Source organism: Onthophagus taurus, chromosome 7 (genome assembly GCF_036711975.1).
Source record: "Onthophagus taurus isolate NC chromosome 7, IU_Otau_3.0, whole genome shotgun sequence".
Classification (NCBI taxonomy): domain Eukaryota; kingdom Metazoa; phylum Arthropoda; class Insecta; order Coleoptera; family Scarabaeidae; genus Onthophagus; species Onthophagus taurus.
Genome location: NC_091972.1, coordinates 18,204,638 through 18,226,936, shown reverse-complemented (window position 1 = coordinate 18,226,936; position 22,299 = coordinate 18,204,638). Strand labels below are relative to the sequence as shown.

Below are 22,299 nucleotides of genomic sequence, written 5' to 3'. Positions count from 1 at the left end.
GGCACATTGTATAAAACTCATTCGCGAACTACATGCGCTCTATGTTTTGGGTCTTGATCCTGTTGGAAGATCCAACTGTTTCGAAGGCCCAATTGTATAGCATTTTGTTTTAAATTGGTCTTTAAAATATTTAAATATCACCATTTGTCCATTATATTATCGATAAAAACTAAACTCCCGATTCCTGAAGCATCCATAACACACCATAACAGATCCACGTCCCATGCTTAACTGTTGGTAGAAGATTTTTTAAATCAAGCGCTTTCCTACAACTTTTACATTTACCATCACATCCAAAAATGTTGTATTTTGACTCGTCAGTAAACATTACCCTTTTCCAAAAAACCGTTATTTCTTTCGCAGTACTCATCCGTTATAGCCGGCAGATCGCAAAACTCTTCTCACAGTTTCTGCACTTACTTGCTTATTAACTTGATTTTGAAGGTTTGCTGCTATTTTTGGGGCGCATGTCCGAAGATTTGCGATAACTTCTTCTCTAATGCTTCGTTCATCTCGGGGAGTTAGCAATTTTACGTGGTGCATTTTCAATAATTCCGATATCTACAAACTGTTTAATTATGTACTGAACAGTAGAAGCACTTTTGTCAAGTAGTTTATGCATGACCTCCTTATGCAATTTTATGACAATTTTTCTAACTTCTACGCCTGTTCCAGTCGTTACAGTCGCCTGTTCCAGTCGCAGGCAAATGGTTGTTTCAGGTAAATAGCTTTTTCCTAGTCAGATACTATCTGCCTAGACAAATAGTTTTATTCCATTTATTTCAGTCTAAATTCTACTTTCTCAGGCAAATGGCATATGGCTTATTTTATTATGAACAGGTACCTACTCTATATTGCATTGTTGTATCGAAAAAATGGTATTTGCCTAAAACAAGCTTAGACAGATATTATTTGTCTTGTCCAATAGCATTTGCCTAGACATGTAATGATAAAACGGTAACGAACTACTGTTTGTCTAGGCAGACAGTATCTGACTAGGAAAAAGATATCTACCTGAAATATAATCATTTGCCTGCGACATAACGAGGCCAAGAATACGAGCAGCATAACGAATGCTGCATCCATCTTCCACCAAAGCCACTGCCTGAGCAACTTCTGCAAGACTTAAAGGCATTTTTCTTGTCTAGCAACAGTCAACGACGTTAACGTCGCTGAAATGTTTTCGTCAATTTCTATGGCTTGCTTTAATTTCTAGAGGTTGTAACTTTGGTGTTAACAACAATAAAAACTTGAACAAAAAACAGATGTGATCACAAAAGACGTGACTATAAACTCCTTATATTTAAAATTAATTTCTTTTGAAAATCACCTTATGAAAATTATCGTTTTTTAATTTAAAATCTAGATCTCCATGGTAATTAATTGGAGGGCTGTTAACATTAAAATAATTAAATTCCTACTTAAATGGCTATGTTCATTTCGAAAAAATTACCATAACAAACCATAAATTATTCACACTCTGATCGAATCGATCTAATACATTAGCTTTCATACATCGCGATCTAATCCCGTTTTACGGCTAGGTTATTGTGGTTTATTGGCATTCCGCCCCAACCCAACATTAATAACAATGACACATAATAATTCGCTCGAATCTCGAATATGACGTTCACTTCCCGTCTCTTTCTCGCGCATTCAATCGAACCACAAATATTACGAAACATGGTAAATGAACGTAATCGGATTTATTACATTTTCTATATCCTTTACAGCAATCTGTCAACAGATTAGCGACATCATTCATTTTGACATTAATCCTTAACTTAAATTATTTAGAATTTATTTATTATCAAATCTATCAATAATAAAGCGCCATCTATGGTATATCTTAAAACTTTATTTAAACGTCAATTACATGACAGGTTAGAGTTTAGATTTAGATTGGTTTAGTTCTTTCTGAGTCTCTGGTTAAGTTACTGCGAAATTATGGAGAACATCATTTTAAACTGTTCTCCAGCAACTAACTCATTTTACCGTAACACTATCGAGCATGTAATTGAAAACGTAAGTGATGCTTTCATGGAAGAAGGTTATGATGAAGATATGTTACGTCAATTGAAAATGTTATGGATTAATAAAATCGAAAATCATCACCGCAATCGGAACCAGGGCGAAATGAGTTCGCCAAATGCAAAAGAAAGCGATTTAGAAGATACGAATAAACCAGAACTCGATGAAACCACGATGGACGCGTTAAAATGTTTACCACCGAATATAACCTCAAAAGTGGTTCAATCCAACTTTGCGAAAAATGTTTTATCGCCGAAACCTGTAGATATGGTTGAAAAGAAAGTTATTATTCCACAAAAATCAGACGATTTGGATGAAACCGATGATAGTGATGATTCTTTAGACGAATCAAGCGATACTGTTGAGGATACTAAAGAAGATATCAACAGCGAAGAAAGCTTAAATTCAGAGGATGATTACACCGACGACGATGAAAATGAAGATCCTTTTTATACTGAAAATTTAATTTTGTGCCAATATTCTTTTGTTGATCATACGAAGAATCGGTGGCGCTTTAATTTTTCTAATGGGGTAATGTGCTTAAATGGTGAGGAATATGTGTTTTCTTCCGCTAAAGGAGACGCTGTATGGTGAAATTTTATGACATTGGCTTAAGTTTCGTTAAGTTTAATGAGATTATTGTTTGTAACTGGACATATTTTTATATTATTGCAATAATAAAAATCAATTTCTTGGATTACTTTTTTCGTAATTTCTAAATCTCCATACCTTCTTCTACTACTTTTGACTAGGGATGCATTTCTGTTTTTCAAGCCTGATTTTTGGACTTTACTCCGCAGACGAGGAGAATTAGCTCTGTGCCCATCTATTGGGCGGTCGTCCTTGTGGTCTTTTTCCTTTTAGTCGTCCATACATGCATTCTCATCCATTCTTTCCACATACTCCTCCCACCTTTTCTTTCTTACTTTTGTCTGTTTTACTATATCCTGTATGACGTTACATCTTTCTCTGATAAAGGTGTTGGTCTGTCTATCTCGCAGTGTGACATTTAACATAAATCTCAAGACTCATCTCCATCACTCCCATCCTCTGTTTAGTCTTTGTTTCTGCTGTCGTCTCAGTACCATATGTTAGTATGGATCGTACCATGACTTTATATACTTCATTTTTCTTTCTACACACATGTATTTGTTCTGCCATATAGTGTCCCTTAGACAGCCTGCCACTTGTGTCGCTCTTGTAAGTTGTACTTGTGCTTCCTCGCATAGATCTCGATAGCTTGTAATTTCTACACCTAGATATTTAACATGCATAACTTGTTCTATTATAGAGTCTTCATCTTGTAGTTTGCAGCGTCTTTGTTCTTTGGATATTACCATACATTTTGTTTTCTACGTTGATATTTTCATATAGTATTGCTTAGCTGGTATGTTGAAGTAATACATGTCTTTGCAGGTCATCTTCGTTACTTACAATCAAAACGGCATCGTCGGCATAGCAAAATATGTTAACATTTTGGGTCCCTATCTCGTATTCTACTTGGGGTCTGATGGCATCTTTTACACGGTTGATTAGTAGGTTCAATATGTAGGTTTTTATATACAGCGTGACTATAAAGGATTAGAGCAATTTCATGATGTTATTGTAGCTGTGTTATTTAACATTTCACAAAATTTTGTAAATACGTTGAACAACTTATCTTTTTTTATAAGGTGTTACAGAGGTACCACAATACACTTCACGCCAATTCAAGTTAAGCTACACATTGGAGTACCTCTGCCGCAAGTGTTCTTGGTTTAGTTCCTTGAATCCATTGTTTCTGTCGATCAGGAGGATGCGCTGATATATATAGTCTGATTTGGGTTGCTGCGATTTAATTGTTTGGGTCTTTGATTCTCATGGTGATGAAAACACAATAAAGCGAAGTGATGGGAACACAATGAAGTGCTTCAGCCACAAGCGACCTAGGCTTGGTTCGCTGAATCCATTGTTTCTTCCGATTAAACCAAGGCCGCTTATAGCCAAGGCGTTGATATATATTGTTCGGATTTGGCCTCGGGCTAGTTCTTTGATTCCAAAGGTGTTGCTTAAATCCGATTTCTTCTGATTAAGCCAAGGTCGCTTGCGACTTATTTTATCAATGGTCGCAAAGTCTTTTCTTTCCATAAATTATAATAATGAAACATTTGGAATAAATTATAATATTCCAAATGATTGCTTTGCTGAGCGATATTTTTGTGAAACTCATCAACATTTTCTTTACTTATTAGAGGACGCCCCAGTCATTTCCATTCACAGAAGCATCCTATAGCTTTAAATTAGCTATAATATATACAGAGACACTCTCTTTTCGCGTCTAAAGTTATGCCTAATAGATGCTAGGATTGATTTGAATAGGATATTGATTGTTGAGTAGCAGGTTGTAATTTTCCGGTTCATTCGTCATTATTGTTTATAACTCCCAATATGGCCGAGTCGTCTGCAAATGTGGCTATTGTATTATTTTCCATTTAAGGTTTATTACAGGTACTCCAAACCTTGAATTCATCTGTAATGTATAATTGTAGTATTTCTACGAACTTAAATGGGTGGGTTGAATAAAAAAAGGAAGTACATGCTAATGCTTGAGGAAAAAGAATTTACTGCATAGCAAATACTTTCGGATAGTTCCGGTAGAATTTACTCACATATGTAGGACGAACTATGCGATTTAAAGTAAATATTACTAGTAGGAAGTAAATACTTTTAAAGAGTAGTACGCACTTAAAAAGTGCAACAACGTGTTAGTCATTTGTTTTGTATAGGTTATGCACGCGTGAGGTTCGTAGTTATTTGTGCAACTTATTTATATAGTATATATAAATGCACTTAGTATATATCGAGAAACTCGATGAGTTTTCAATCTTATTGTACAATGTACCATAGGGAATCTTCTCTTTAATTATCCAAAACAACGTTCAGTTCTGGACCGTTCTTCTTGATGATTAATTGTATCGTAGCTCAACGTTTGTCATCGGATTAGCACATCTCTTTCGCATTACATGTTGCTTGAACATTAATACTACACACTCCTTTCCGGTTAACATATTCATCTCCGTGAGTTACTGGTTTTAAAATCTTTATATGGGTGCAGTCAATTGCTCCAATAACATTGGGTATATGACTGTTAGCAGCCCATTCTTCAGCAGCTCTGTTTAATTTTTCACGAGTAGCAGGATATTTTATCCAAACATATCTTTTATTACAAATGTGATTGGAAACTTTTTTGACAATTTTGGATACTGTTGATGGTGAATCCCTAAATCCATGTCAACACCTATTTAAAATCCTGGTTCTCCTTAATATATTTAATTATTAAGGAATAAAGTGATAAATAGCATAGTAGCAAGATTAACGAAGCTGGCCTTTCATAAGCTTCGCTAAAAGTGACGCAATCATTGAAATAGAGTAGTACATGCTATTTTGTAGCATGTACTACTTACTTCCCTTCGTAGTAAAAACTTCGACTTTCCACGCAACAAACTACCGATAAATTAACTTCCGGGAAATATCGAAGTATTTACTGCAATTAATAGAATCTGCTTCACAATCATAGAATTTACTTGAAGAATTTACTTCAGTATTGTAGCATTAGCATTTACTACTGTTTTATTCAACCCACCTAATATCTGGAAAGTAGCGGAAATGATTATAATACAAAAACCTGGCTAACCACCTCAAGATGTTAGATCCATCTCTTTATTACTAACAATTTAAAACCTATTATAGAGAGGAAAACGATTATACTATCACATCAGTTTGAATTTAGGAACAAGCATTCCACCGGCGACCAAAAACGTTGAATAACAAGTACCTATCATAGGAATAGTCCGGAGGAAAAATCTACATTCTTTCTTGAAGTGGCCCAGACATTTGACAAAATCATTATCAAAGATAAGAACATATCAATTTTTCTTCTGCGGGCGTGAACTTATCTGGTTCTTGGGATTTCCAATATACATTTTTTGACCGTCATTATTTTAAAAGGTTTACCTTCCCGCGAGACTTCGGTCATTTATATTGCTATTATGTTCTATATCATATAAGATATTATCAAGATAGCAGCTATTATTCATTTACCATTATTATTAATTACAAACGTATGACAAGTGACAAGCCAGCACGTCTAGCGTGGTCGGATATCCTCATTACTGATTCTACCTTTTAAGCTGATACCAAGCATAGCTTGCTATTGTGCTCTCTGCATGACCTTCAACTAGTTTGCATTTTTTTCGTCATCACCATGGCTTTTAGTCCATAGATCGCTACTGGTTACACTAAAGAGCCCTATATCCGGATTTAGTAGTATTTGTCCCAAAACGACCTTGTCAGTGATGCTTTGTACTTGTAGTTTAGGTTCTCTCTCTCTCTCTCTGTTCAGCCATCAGTTGTTCACTCCTGGACGAAAGCGTCTTTTTTGTGTTTCCATGTGTCTTTGTCTTAGGCCACCTCAAACAATCTACTTTTCGCAATTCTCTTTATGTCGTCTATTTATCTTCATGTGAGTCAGCCCGTATGCTAGCATGTCTTTCAACTGGTTTACATTTTTTTCGTCATTACCATTGTTTCTAGTCCGTAGATCTGGTAACACTCAAGTCCTATATCCAGATTTTGTAGTATTTCTCCCAAAATGACCTTGCCCGTGATGGGTTGAATGCAAGAAAGTTTTACAGCTCAATCTTGTGCTTCCTGTATGTCTTTTATCTAATTTGCATTTTTTTCGTCATCACCATAGTTTCTAGTCCGTGGGTGGCCGCTGGTAACACTCAACAGCCCTATCTCCAGATTTTGTACTATTTCTCCCAAAATGATCTTGTTCGTGATGAGTTGAATGCGAAAAAGTTTTACATAGGTATTTTTTGGACAACGCTTTGCACTTGTAGGTTGGGTTCTCTCTCTTTCTCTTCAGCCATTAGTTATTCACTCCTGGACGAGAGCATCTCTTTTATTTTTCCATGTTTCTGTCTTAGGCCACCTTAAACAATCTATTTTCCGCAAATCTCTTTATGTCGTCTATCCCATCTTCATGCGGGTCACTCCGTACTGCGCTTTGTTATTCTTGGCTGTCAGCACGTCACCCTCGCCAACCATTTATGTAGTCGGATATCCTCATTAGTAACTCTATCTCTTAATCTGATACCAAGCACAGCTCGCTCTTGTGCTTTCTGCCTGACTTTCAACTAATTTGCATTTTTTTTCGTCATCACCATAGTTTCTAGTCCGTAGATCTGGTAACACTCAAGTCCTATATCCAGATTTTGTAGTATTTCTCCCAAAATAACCTTGTTTGTGATGAGTTGAATGCGAGAAAGTTTTACACATGTATTTTTTGGACAACGTTTTACACTTGTAGGTTGGGTCTCTCTTTTTCAGCCATCAGTTGCCCTCCAGGATCTAAGCCTCTTTCTTATGTTTCCATGTTTGTATCACCATGGTTTTCAGTGATTTTCTCCAGTTATCAGATCAAATCCTGATATCTCCTTTGAGTTAATGTTCTCCATAATCATTTTTTATAGTACATCCATGATAATTAGCTGGATGAGCTTCACCATAATTAACACATTGTGTTTCGCAACGCTTTAATCGCAGTATCTCTTTAATTTCATAGATTTTCTTAACATCTTCGTCGTGATCAAACACAAGTATGTAAATATCTAGTGATTCTTTTGATTTCCACATTAATTTGTTAATTACATCTTTTATTCAATTCGCTGTAGACCGTATTGAAGACTGTTTTGGCTGTATTACAGTGATGATATTAAAAAACTTTGTACTTAGAATTAGTCAAAAATAGGGTACACATTTAGTAGTTAGCTACTGTCGTTGTTCGTTGAGAAACCTCGACAACATAAACATAAAACTGGAGGCCACTTCGGGCGCGGTTTTAAGGTCCCACCGGAACGGTCATTTCGTCGCCGGGCTCGGTCGTTACTTTGGGCTAAGCACCGAACCGCAGAGTGCTCTTTGTACTTAAGCACTGCGCCCGCCGTTCCAATATTCATATCGCCAGATGTGACCCCGACTACGGGAATAAACACGGCAATTAGGTATCTACGTCTTTCTGGTCGATTACGCGGAGTCGGATTTATCCAAAAAAAAAAGATCGTTGTACGTTTACTCGCGTAGCCATGGAAATGGACGCTAGGGTGCTCGGAAAACCCCTTCTTTTTCAAACCCTTTACAGTTAATATGATCCCCCTTCATTAGGTAATTGCCGAGTTAAAAGAGGTCTCTCTCTTTCAGTGCTTTAGATGTAATTGAATAATCTAAGTGTCGAAAGGCACTGATTTCTAAATGTATTTATTTTTATTATACTAGATTAGTAGTTAAATAAAAAAAAAAAAAAAAAAGAATCAATTTTTCTGATATAACAGATGCTCATTTGGCGTGATGACCATCGCGTGATGACCAACGATGACTCCTCCCGTTGACTTTGCCGTCGATAATGACCGTGTCGTGACGTCAGGTGGGGTAATAACGCACCCACCCCCAGAAAATTACATGTGGTTATCAGAACGGTCGATCTAGGTCATCCACATGGATGGCGAGAAAGTAGATTTTCGCTAATTGGGATTTTGGAAACGACGAAAAGCGACAACATGAGGGGTTAGATGAAACGAGCGTCGCGACGCCACCTCGTCGGGGTCACAGCCAGCAGCCGTCCACCTACGACGACGACGACGACAGAACGAGCGTTCGTCATAAGGGTGCTCCCCTTGTAAATAGAGGCGGCCCGCTAAAAGCATATCTGTGTATGGAGTAAGTGAATTTGGTCTGGGAGAGATACTTTTAGGAGGAAGGACGACGTTGGTGACGGCGCCGATGACGCGTCCTTCTTGTGCAGAAAGAAAATAAAACTTACTTTTATCAAAAATTTTGAGCCCTAATAAATTCTTTAACTTTAAGCTCAACATGGTTGAGTTGAGATTCTTTGTTATCATCGCATATGTTAAAGTGTATTATTAATGATAGTCGTACTTAACGATTAAATAGTTTTATTTTTTTTTGGTTTCGACCGGTTTCGTCTTATATTCCCATCTTCAGGAAACCACGTTATTGCGGTCTTTAACTTTAAGCTCAACATGGTTTAGATTCTTTGAAGGATAATTATTATTCTCAGGAAGGATTGTAGGCAATAAAATCTCAATTAATTGATTCACCAATATTTCGCATCTATTTTCGACGCTTCCTCAGGGTGAGTTCGTACTAAGAAATACAAAGTAATTATTCTTAAAGTAAATAAAACTACAATCAAAAACCATCGTCAAAAAACCATGTACAAAATTTATGTTAATTCGCATTACTTACCACGTGGGTTAATTCTGAGTGAGTGAGATTAACGGTTAACAGTTGACAAGTAACAGCGCCACTATAAGTGAAGCTTATAGCGCGCGAAAATGGATAACATTTGAATTTAAAAAATTAAAAAAAGGTTACAGATTAATAAAGTTACAGATTAAAAATTAAACAAGTGAACAAATATTAATTAAGTCTACGGTCTGGTTTGTTTTTATATAATTCGAAGATTAATGAGTAGATATTACTTAGTGAGTCAATGTCAGTTCTAAAATTACAGTATCCTGTTCAATAGTAATGTGAAACATTTCTAAGAAGGTTCTATTATATAGGTTGTTTTCAAAATCCAGTATTTTAACTTCATCGAAATTAAATTTATGATCAGTGTCCAATGTGTGTTTAGCTAAAGCTATGCACCAGTCACTCGTATTAATAAAGTGGGGAATATACGTTTAATTCTGGATACTGTCACTTATACCGTTGCTTTCGATACAGAACCCATTTTAAAAGGAAACAATGTGGTATAAATAATATTAAAAAAATTAAAGAATAAAGTCTTTGTTATTCATTTAAAGACTTTTTAATAAACCCTGTACGAAATAATAACTTAATACCTAGTCATGTTTTTTTGATGTTTTCTTTTTTGGAAAACATTGTATAATATTAAATAACAAATTTAATTTATATTTCCCGCTTGCCAATGATTTCAGCGCTGTAGGTGACAGTATCCAAAACTAATTGCGCATTTCAATCAAACGTTTATAGTTGCCTATCTATATAACAAATATATTATATCTAATCTATGGCTAAAGCACACCCACCCTTTTGGTTCCTTATGTCACTTTTGTGTTGTGATATACGTTTCTTGAGCCATTGTTTGGTTTGGCCCGCATAGCATTTGGAACACACGGAATACGGTAAATTACACCGGATTGATATTCAATTGAAATTTTATCCTTCAGGGATGAAAAGATTGAGTGAAGTTTGTATGGGAATTTTAAACTTTTCAAGTCTTTGAATACTTTGATTAACTTTCCAGTTAATTCAGGAACATAGGTAATTTTCTTGTATTGGAAAGGAGATTCTTCTGGGATTTGTGCAATTTGGTCTTGACTGATGTTAGGTTGCACATTAAAAATGAGTTTGTTAAGAAGTTTCCCTGGATATTGATTATTCAGAAAAATGGTTTCAAGTTTTACTAGATTTTCATTGATAAATATTGGATCTGAGAGATCTATTTAGATTCTTTGTTATCATCGCATATCTTAAAGTATATTATTAATGATATAATCTTAACGATGAAATAGTTTTATTTTTATATATTTTTTTTTTGTTTAGACCGGTTTCGGCTTATATTGCCATCTTCAGGAAACCACGTTATTGCGATTTACGTTCTTCAAAAACCATAATAACCCCACTTCTCCTCTCTCTTCTCATCTTAGTTCTATTGTTTGTGTTTATTTTATAATATTTCTCGTCTTTATTTAATGTCAATATTTGAAGATTTAAGAACATAATCTAAAAATAAAGAAAAAGTGCGCCTAAAATAATAAGAGAGGGCGCGTGTCATAAATTTTATGGCATCAGGTCCGTATTAATAAGTATTACGTTATTTTTAATAAAACAGTTAAAACACATATTTTGCTAGAGTAAAAATATATAATTTATATTAAATAATTGTTAAAAACATAAAATGAAATCGATTAATTTTTGAAATCTAACAACATACCGGGAATTTTATATAAGTGGCAATATATGAAGGCAGTAAGCATAGTTACGAAACTACTGTGCACTTGCACTGTCCCACATAAAATGCAACATAGCTTAATAGTACAGGCATTGGGTAGTTTTGCAGAGGAAAAGTTTTGCTTGGAAAAAGGTGATGTCATTATGACAATTTTGAGTTTTTGTCCGAACCCCAATGTTTCTAATTCTGGGTCTAGTGTTAGTTCTACTTTTCGTCCAATAAAAATATCCCACAATCAAACACTGAATAGCAATTACAACTAGGATTAATACTAGACCTAGAAACATTCGGGTTTAGCCGTGCCTCTCTCAAGACGGCTAAATCCAAATGATTCTAGTTTTAGGTATTGTGTTAGTTCTAGTAATAGTGCTAGTGTAAAACTAGAACTAACACTAGACCTAGAACTAGAAACATTCGGATTTAGCCGCACGTCTCGAAAGACGGCTAAACCCGAATGATTCTAGTTCTAGGTCTTGTGTTAGTGTAAAACTAGAACTAACACTAGAACTATGTTAACTAGATCTATGAATGCGATGCGATCCAAATTAAATTGATCGGATATTCTACCCAACCCGAATCTTGCAAAAAAAAATCGGCAAAACCTGGTTTCCAGAGAATTGCAAATTGACAGAAATGTTTTGTTTCCTGATTTGCTGTTCTAAATAATAAGGAATGCTATAAAACCCAAATTAAACTGATCAGAAATTCTTTTCAACCCAAATCTTGCAAAAAAATCCTGCAAAACCTGGTTTCCAGAAAAATGCATATTGAAAAAAGTATTTTCTTTCCTTATTTGTTGATTTAAATAACAAGGAATGCGTTCCAATTCAAATTAAGTTGACCAGAAACACTGTTCAACCCAAAAATTGCAAAAATTCCTCAAAAACTGGTGTCTTCTGCATCTAAGTTTCCTGATGCTTCTTTGACTATTGATCCAATGAAGTTTAGTGTGACTCTTTATTTTCTGATGATTGAGGTGAATTGTGCAAGATAAATAAAGGTCTGTCCAGTGACGTTGTTTTTACGTCAGCGCTGGCTAGTGGTCTAGCTGGATCTGGAACAATACCGAGTTCAAGTACGATACTTCTAGTAATGATAAGTTTGTATTCCTCGTCGAGTTTGAACATCAATGATGTTATTTACTTTTATAATAAGGTATGGTCTAAAGCAAGGCTTTTTCATCTTATTACTTTTAGTAATGATCTGGAAATACACTATTTCTCATATTTTCTTAACTCTTCTCGGATTTGTAACCTCTATACTGTACAGATGAGATTACAGTATGCAATAAAATCCTATCTGGTTGAGATATTCACGCTTATATGGTTGGATTTAGACATTCTAGAATTAAAGATGCTTTGAAACATTGTGACGTGATTGGAATGATTCTGTATAAAATGAAAATCTTATAAAATATCCGGCTGAGTTGCAAGGTTTTTTTTATGGATAATGAGGTTATACCGAGATTTTTTAGAAATAAGGATGCGGTTGGGTTACGGCACAAGTAGCTTATGCGCTTTTGCAAAATATTTGAAAAGTCGCTGAACTTCAGCAAAACACTTCTAGATTAATAATTCGGAGCAGAATTTTACTCGGGTACGAAATCAAGGAAATGGTATGATAGTTGCAACCTTCTTATGTGTAGGAGTGAAAGTAAAGGCAGACCAATCCTTGAGCCATGTTGATTCAGATCTTGCAAAAGGTAGGAGTAAAAAAATAGGAATATTATAGTGTTGTATCCAGGAGATTTTCCTTTTTTTAAGTATGCTATAACCTCCTCCACCTTTGCTTGCAAGATGTCCGGTTAGAACAGAATCTCGTTCGTGTTAAGAATTCTCTCCTCTTTCCCCAGGATCTGTTGATCCTTGAATATTTATGTGCATCTAGAATTAGTTAGTAACTAGATTCACTAACTAGAAGTAGAAAATATCGGGTTTAGCCGTACGTCTTCATTTTCTAGTTCTAGGTCTAGTGTTAGTTCTAGTTCTAATTGATATTAAGTGCTAAATTTCTGCCTATTTTTACTGAAATAAAAGTAGAACTAACACTAGACCTACAACTAGAAACATTCGGGTTTAGCCGCACGTCTCGAAAGACGGCTAATCTCGAATGATACTAGTTCTAGGTCTTGTGTTAGTTCAAGTGATAGTGCTAGTGCAACACTAGAACTAACACTAGGCCGAGAACTAGTATCATTCGGATAACTAAATAACAAGGAATGCTATAAAACCCAAATTAAACTGATCAGAAATTCTGTTCAACCCAAATCTTGCAAAAAAATCCTACAAAACCTGGTTTCCAGAAAAATGTAATTGAAACAAATATTTTCGTTCCTTATTTCAAAAACATTCGGGTTTAGCAGCACGTCTCTCAAGTTGGCTAAACCCGAATGATTCTAATGGTCTAGTATTAGTTCTAGTATTGCACTATTACTACCACTAGAACTAACACAAGACCTAGAACTAGAATCATTCGGGTAGTAATAGTGCAATACTGGAACTAATACTAGACCAAGAACTACAAACATTCGGGTTTAGCCGCACGTCTCGAAAGACGGCTAAACCCGAATGATTCTAGTTCTAGGTCTTGTGTTAGTGATAGTACTAGTGCAACACTAGAACTAACACTAGACCGAGAACTAGAAACATTCGGATTTAGCCGCACGTTTCAAAAGACGGCTAAATCCGAATGATTCTAGTTCTAGGTCTTGTGTTAGTGATAGTGTAAAACTAGAACTAATACTAGACCTAGAACTAGAAACATTCGGGTTTAGCCGCACGTTTCTCAATATGGCTAAATGGGAATGATTCTAGTTCTAGGTCTAGTGCACTAGCACTATTACCAGAACTAACTATGTTAACTAGTTTTATGAATGCGATGCGATCAAAATTAATTGATCGGATATTCTTCTCAACCCGAATCTTGCAAAAAAAAATCAGCAAAACCTGGTTTCCAGAGAATTACAAATTGACAGAAATGTTTTGTTTCCTGATTTGCTGTTCTAAATAACAAGGAATGCTATAAAATCCAAATTAAACTGATCAGTAATTCTGTTCAACCCAAATCTTGCAAAAAAATCCTGCAAAATCTGGTTTCCAGAAAAATGCAAATTGAAAAAAATATTTTCTTTCCTTATTTCAAAAACATTCTTGTTTAGCCGCACGTCTCTCAAGATGGCTAAACCCAAATGATTCTAGTTCTAGGTCTTGTGTTAGTTCTAGTGGTAGTAATAGTGCAATACTAGAACTAATACTAGACCAAGAACTAGAAACATTCGGGTTTAGCCGCACGTCTCGAAAGACGGCTAAACCCGAATGATTCTAGTTCTAGGTCTTGCGTTAGTTCTAGTTTTACCTCAATAAAAATATGCAACATAGTGATTTCTTATGCTAACTAGCCCTACCTACCATTGTCACTAGAACTAACATTAGACCTACAACTAGAAACATTCAGATTTAGCCGTCTTAAGCCTTTGAATACATTGAATATTTCCATAAACTCACGAAAAACAGAAAAGATTGAAATATTAAAAAGATGCAAAAATTTCAATTCCGAAAAAATTGTCATAACAGACCTGTATTTTTCAAAAATATGCAAACGATCCGAAACCTTCATGTATGACTCAAAACCTGTTTATAATATATTTATATCCCTTAATACATCCCATAATATAAATAGGGCCTTATAAATTAGCAATTAATGTGTAAATTTATTGTCTTTTATAACTTTTTTGCCATAAAGACAACATCAACATGTTCAAAATACATAGTTACATGAATACTTTATAGCGTTAAATCCATTCAAATGCGTAATATAAGAAGATATATTATAAAAACGAAAATAGTCATTAATTTTATGACAGCGCGCCCTCTCGAAGGTTAAATAAAGACAAGAAATATTGTAAAATAAACACAAATAATAGAACTAAAATGAAAAGAGAGGAGAAGTGGGGTTTTTGAAGAACGTAAATCGCAATAACGTGGTTTCCTGAAGATGGCAATATGATTCGAAACCGGTCGAAACCAAAAAACATTAAAAAAAACTATTTCATCGTTAAGTGCGACTATCATGAATAATATTATTTATCTACGACTGCTTGGATAAGTCATCATTACCGCACTCATTTGAGGTGATTTGAGTTACGTAATGAAGTTCATTACCGCACTGGTTTCATTACGTAACGCATTTTTACCCTAATCAGAACAGACTTAATTTATTGAAACGAGCAACAATACAAAAGAAAAAGTGCTATCTACTTACAGAGAAACAATACTATTTATTATAAACATTAATTGTTATGTTTTTACATTTCGAAACACTTATTCCAGATGAGTAAACATGTCGTTGAAACTGACAATTCAAAATTGTCAACAATCATTTCAAAATATTTTTATAAATGTCGAATAGACTTTTTTAAAGAAATTAATTTTTTAGTAATTTTTAGCAGTCGTAAATAAAATGCGGTATATCACACGTGGGCTAGAATAAAATTACAGTACTCGTGTGATTACACGACTCGGTCTACGACCTCGTCGTGCAATTCTCCACACTCGTACAGTAATTATGTTTCTAGCCCACTTGTAATATAAATAACTATTATGTACCTTTAAGCTTAACGTTTCAAATTAATAACAAAATAATTCCTATTAACATCGCAGATTTAAGTTAAACCTAAAAACTTAATTGATATCCGATATCACCCGATGGCGTTTTGAACGACGCCGAAATTGTAAACAAGAAACGTACCTGCTACTGATCTAATTTGGCTCTAACGCCGAAAGGGTAAAGTGATAGGGCATAATGTAATTGGGGCGAAAATGGATTCTGCCGCCGAGTTCGCGGAGACTGCGTCCCTCACCCTCATTTCGAGGCAGTAAAAGCAGTCACGTTACAACCCTTTGAGATGATCACCGATGATATTCTATAGTGGGTTGCCTTCACGCACTTCGATGCAAAAATACCCTATAGTTTGCCAGGTTATACGACGCCCCCTTGCGACAATGCCCGGGGACGCATCACCTGCGTTACGTCACTGGAATCGATATCTCATCGCCTAAAAGGGTTCCGCTTGGTTTTGAGGGTTTGTATGTTTGTTTTTCTTTTTCAAAAATATAATAATAATCGCAAAAATGTTGTATCAAGAGATTTTGTATCGTATGGTGTCATTAAAGTTTTGGGTTTATTGAGAAACGATGAACGGAGGAGGAGATGAATGAGCGGATGAAAATGAGGGTGGGTTCCCGAAGGAACACTGTCGTCGAAAAGGTGGATTAGTAGCCGGCGCTGCCGCATTGTTGGACGCGTTTCAATAGAACGATGCCGTGATTGCACTTGTCGTTATGTCCTGTAATCAGCAGTAATAACAACAACGTACCTACCCCCTCGTAGGGCCCCACCCAGCACGCTGCCAGATTAAAACAGCGCGGAAACAAAGGTTAAACTGAGCGCGTCGTCGACGAAGTCGTATTGTCAACGTTTTGTTCGCGTGCGACCCGAACAAAAAAAAATAAAAATTGCGATGATGACAATATAAGTCCTGTGGTGTATTGTCCAAATTGGGGATGCGTTCATTGGTCTTACAAGTCCATTTGAAATTATTACATGGTAATCGTTAAATTTAAAATTTATTTTTGTCATGAATTAAACGATCAAAGCAGGATGGGTAACGATGCCGGTGGGTGTCATTTGTCATCGTAGACGCTTTGTGGACGCGCTTGGCAATTACCATACAGCGGAAACCAGTACAAGTGTAGTGCAAGTGTTTAACGGATACGAACGACTCTCAGGTGGGCAGGCAGAAAACTCGGCAGGCGCCGTTTACATGTGAACACCTGCGTTTGTTGCTCCTGCAACCTACAAATAACCAGCAGAAACTAGCGAAAGAAAACGTTAAAAGAACGTTATTGTTGCACGTGTTCACGTGGGAAAAGAAAATAATTAATTCTAATAAGCTAAATATCAACTTAGCTTAATTTAGTAGCTGGTAATTTGTATTTGATACTAGTTTCAACTTCATATAATCATCATCATGTATTTAAATGGATATACCAAAAAGTATTAGAGAAAATTAATTTAAATTTAAACATGTATAATTATTCTTAACCTTATTTTCAGTCTTCTTTGTGTGTTATAGGCCCACTTTTACTACCTCTGGATAAATTTATCCGATAGATAAATCCAGCTTTTAGGTCCATTACTACCATCTTTTAGTTAAATTTATCTTATAGATAAACTTATCTACTAGCCAATCAGAGCGCGTAAAATAACCGTAACCATGGTAATAATCCCTTAGATAGCTTAACCAAAAGATGGTAGTAACGAGCCTTAGCCAATGAGTGCTTAAAACCGCCGTAACCATGGCAACTATCCTCTAGATAGTTTATCAGGAGGATGGTAAAAGTGGGCCATAGTGGAGTTATGTTTGAATATTTGAAAAGCTATTTCTTAAAAGATTAAAACCAATAATATTTGCAGAATACCTGGAATAGATCTTCCAACCAAATGCAGGGGAAGACCCACAAGACTGGAATGAACCAAGACAACAGGATGTCGAGATTTTACTTTCCACTCCAAAAGAAGGTTTGAAGAAATCAAAACGAATATTAATCCAATGAAAGCACATGGATTCGGTCAAACCACAGGAGAAATTCTTAAACAGCTCCCTTATTAACGCTACGTTTAGATTAAGATATGTTTCTATGATGTGGAAAATAGCGGAAGTATTAATGATTCCTAAACCAGGAAAGTGGAAACCACTTGAGGAAGTGTCGTCATACAGGCCTAGAGGAAATAGGCCTGTATGACGAGGAAAAGATCATAGAGGAAAAGAACTTAATCCATTTGTACCAGTTTGGGTTCAGAGAAAGCCACTCTACAATAAAACAGATACACAAGATTACGAATATTATTGAAAAGTCTTTAGAGGGAAAGGAAGTCTGCTCTGAAATATTCCTAGATGTAGCCCAGGCTTTTGATAAAGTCTGACACGAACGCTTACTTCATAAATTGAATAAAATTTTGTCAACAACAGCACTCTCAATTGATAAAATCATATCTTACAGGAAGATATTTTAGAACAAAGCAGGAGGACGCCTACTCTAACTTAAGAAAGATCCAGGTTGGAGTGCCACAAGGTAATGTGCTTGGCCCAGTTACACTCACTTGTTATACACTAGTGATATTCCTGATCTTGAACAGAACACTATTACGTTTGCACATGACACACCTATTAAGGTTATAGGAAAAGATCCTGAAGAAGCTATTGAAAAATTAATGAAAGCAAGTCTGTACAGGGTGTCCAAATTTCGATGGGTTTGCAGGGTATCTCAGTTATTATGAAAGATAGAAAGTTGCGGCTTTTGCGAACCTGAGCTACTTTTTTGTGAAACTTACAATATCGCAAACCAAATTTTCATAGCCCTCTTCGTTTTTGATATACAGGTAGTCTTTGAAATTTACGATTTTCAGGCACCTCATGTATCTCGGCTATCCGAAAACTTAGTAAAAAAGTAAAAACGGGTTCTAATAGATTTTTTCACATGGAATCCAATGGTGCACGTAGAATTTTTCTAGTCATCACGGTTTTTGAGTTATAAACACAACTCAAATACTGAATACTCAACTTCTAAAATACTTAACTCTTTATAACTCAAAAACCGTGATGACTAGAAAAATTCTACGTGCACCATTGGATTCTACGTGAAAAAATTTATTAGAACCCGTTTTTACGTTTCCGGATAGCCGAGATACAGGAAGTGGCTGAAAATCGTAAATTTTGAAATACTCCCTGTATATCAAAAACGAAGAGGGCTATGAAAATTTGGTTTGCGCCATTATAAGTTTCACAAAAAAGTAGCTCAGGTTCGCGAAAGCCGCAACTTTCTATCTTTCATAATAACTAAGATACCCTGCAAACCTATCGAAATTTGGACACCCTGTACATGTGGACTTCACCAATAAATTAAAACAGCATATACCCATCAGAATAAATGATGCTCAAATTCCACATGCTAACTCGGCGAAATACCTGGACATGATCTTAGACACAAGGCTACTCTGAAAAGCCCATTTGAAAAAGAAAAGTTAAATCTAAAATATAGAAAAATATACTGGTTGCTTGGAAGGAACTCCAAGTTACTCATCCACAATGAACTGCTCCTTTATAAGCAAATACTAAAACCAGTATAGGGCCTACAACTTTGGGGCTGTGCTCAAAGTAATATTCAAGTCATTCAACGACTACAAAACAAAGCACTAAGAGACATGGTCAATGCACCTTGGTGCTTCCAACTGTGATCTCCATAAGGATCTTGAAATAGACACAATTAATCAAATAATTGCTAAAATCGCAAAACGTCATGAACAAAGACTTCTCCAACACGCTTATGATGAGGCACTCCAGCTCAGCCCTTCAAGTTAGTGTAGTGAACTGAGTGAAAAGCAGAGTACTTAGTACTTGTGCGATGGTTACATGTTAAAATTAGTGTAGTTCAATTATAAGAACCTGAAGTGACCTATTCATTAGAACCTCAGTTGAGTTTGACCCGTGGTAATTTAGACTCCTTCAACGTCTCTGTTATTCAAATATTCAAGTGTTCTATTCGTTGCGTAATTGATCTACATATAGTACTACCAGGAAATGAAGCTATTTATATTGCAACAATCCCGAGTATAAACTTTTTCGAGATATCGTTACAATAAATTGTTCATTACGATACCAAGTGATAACGATATTGATTGGAATAGATATGTTGGAATAAGCATAGATAAAGCAAAATTCAAAATGTTGCTCCAAATGTCATGGCAACACGTAAAATGTCCGCTGATTTATAAGTTCTGGATGAAAGTGTTCTTTGAAGGCACGACTTTTTGGCGAATGCGTCAAGAAAGGAAAAATAGCCATACTCAGTTTCTTTTTCATACCGATGTTCTTTAGCTATCGTAAAGGAACATGCTAAACTGATTATTTGAACTTAGACATGAACCTCAAATGTTTCTTAATGATAGATATGAATTGAAAAGTTGTTTACAAAAACTTATCATTGCAAGGTTAAGAAATTTCGTTGCAAGATAAACGAAATGCTATCATTGCAAAAACTAAATTTACGGCAAAAGAGAATTGATAAAGGAGATGTCGACTCGTTTTCCTCTCTTGATGAGTTTATAACATGTTCTGAAATGCATAATACAGCATATTAAGTTGAATGGATAAGATATCCGTACTGCTCTACATTGTCTTTTGCATGATATAGATGTGTGAAATGGTATTCCTATTTATCTAGCAGAATGCTTCTTGTCTGCACAAATTCATTTACTGTTTTCAAGCAAATTTAGGTCAGTAGTCCCTTTTGATCTTTTTATTGCTCAACTTTGCTTCTTGTTTTAATATGTACTCGGAGTTCTCTTGTATTGTTTGTATACTTTTCGGTTTTGTTCAGCCAATTATTAGACCTTCAGCACAAACCATGATTTTATTTGTTTTTGAGCATTAATGTTAACGCGTTAAGTGTTAATGGGATGAATTCAGGGGATGAACAAAAATCCATAAAATTTTTAAGCATAAATCTCGACAAAAAATTAACTTTTAATCAAGCTCAGTAGAAATGTTTATGTATTACATATTCTGAGCAAAAACGTATCATGTACGTTAAAAACCGCATATTTCTCTCTATGCCAGTCTGTTATTGCCTACGAGACTGGTTTGGGGTGGTGCAGCATCCAGTGATCGAGTTTTTAGACTTCAAAGGTGAGCAATAAGGATACTTGATAATTTGAAATATAGAGATTACTGTAAAAACTTATTTGTTAAATTAAATATAACTAACCTTCCCTTCATTGTATATATTAGAAAATATTTTATACGGAAACAATAATTTTGATAAATTTATCACGCACAAGGATGTGCACAACCACCAGACCAGAGGACGTGATCTGTTGGTGCCTGAGTATTGTCGGCTCTCCAGGAGCCAGAGGAGTTTTAACTGTTTGTTTCTCAAATTTTACAACAAGATTCCAGAGAGAATCAGAAGGCTTCCATTAAACAAGTTTAAATGTAGTATTAAGTCAGTCATTTTTACAGAAAAACTGCTACTACGCGTGCTCTGAATATTTGACTGACCAGATTATACTGTCGGATTTTAATCTGTAACATGTGTAGTATTTTAAAAGTTTGTTCTTTACTTTTTTGCTTTGCAATGTACGTACCTGACCAGTGTTAATATTTTTTATGTGGCACAATAAACTTTGAATTTGAATTATATATTTTACATATTTTACCCTTGCCTTTCTTTTTTGTCTCGGAGAGATCGTATAATTATGTTATGTTTTGTAATTTCTAGAATGATCTCTCCGTCTTTCCCATTCCAAATGGCCCACCCCAGTTATGTATTGTTTCGCTTTCCAGATCCGTTTGCACGCGTAATTCGACAACGTTAATTTGTGTTTTGTGTTAGTTATCGGTTCTGTGACCATTTTAACGTTTTTACCTTGGGCAGGTTGCTGGTTTTGCCCAGTTATTTTCCTCCTTTATCCACACTTTGCACCAGCATTACAGATCTATTTAACACCACTTATCAGAAATTAATTGTTATGATTTACTATTTACATATTTCATAGATTTATTTTTTTAAGTGTTTTGCATTTGCAGGTGATTTTGATCCCAAAAATTACTACAACCCACTTTGTCCGTTTAAAAAAAATGATGCTGGGTCCCGCATTGGACTCTTAATATGCAATCGGAGCACATTTCGTTTCATAAAGGATAAAATTATTAAATTAATAATTTTCTGGTTATAATCGCCGTATTTACGCGTTATAGTACCCTATATCCTCATATAATAACCTATCGTTAATTCTCTTTCACCTGGAGGTTATTGATTTTCGTCCTTTCTAACTTTTAATCTCAAATTGATTTTTTTTTGGTTTAAGTTTTTATGGCTTGATCGATGGAGGTATTATGCGATGTGGTTATGATGGCGGTACTATTTCGACGCCTCAATAAAGTTTTCTTAGTAATATGATGGCAATAATAAAATTCAAAACTCCACAGAAATATATGTAACCAAATGTTATGTTATTGATTGGGGATTTTCGGTAAATTTATTACTCACATAAACATATCAAATTGTCAAACTTAGTGAAGTACATAAAACACAAAGCAAACATGTTCATATGGCGGTTGTGGTGATGATGATAATGCGAGCACCCAATCCAATATTTACATTCGA

At 35.3% G+C, this 22,299-nt stretch overlaps 1 protein-coding gene across 1 annotated transcript; it reads left to right on the top strand.

The window, feature by feature from the left end:
• Positions 1-1,875: 1,875 nt before the first annotated feature.
• LOC111416624 (transcription initiation factor IIA subunit 1-like) lies at positions 1,876-2,731 on the top strand. Its single transcript, XM_023048684.2, has one exon. The coding sequence runs from the start codon at positions 1,948-1,950 to the stop codon at positions 2,623-2,625; it is 678 nt and encodes a 225-aa protein (XP_022904452.2). The 5' UTR covers positions 1,876-1,947; the 3' UTR covers positions 2,626-2,731.
• The last annotated feature ends 19,568 nt before the right edge of the window (positions 2,732-22,299 follow it).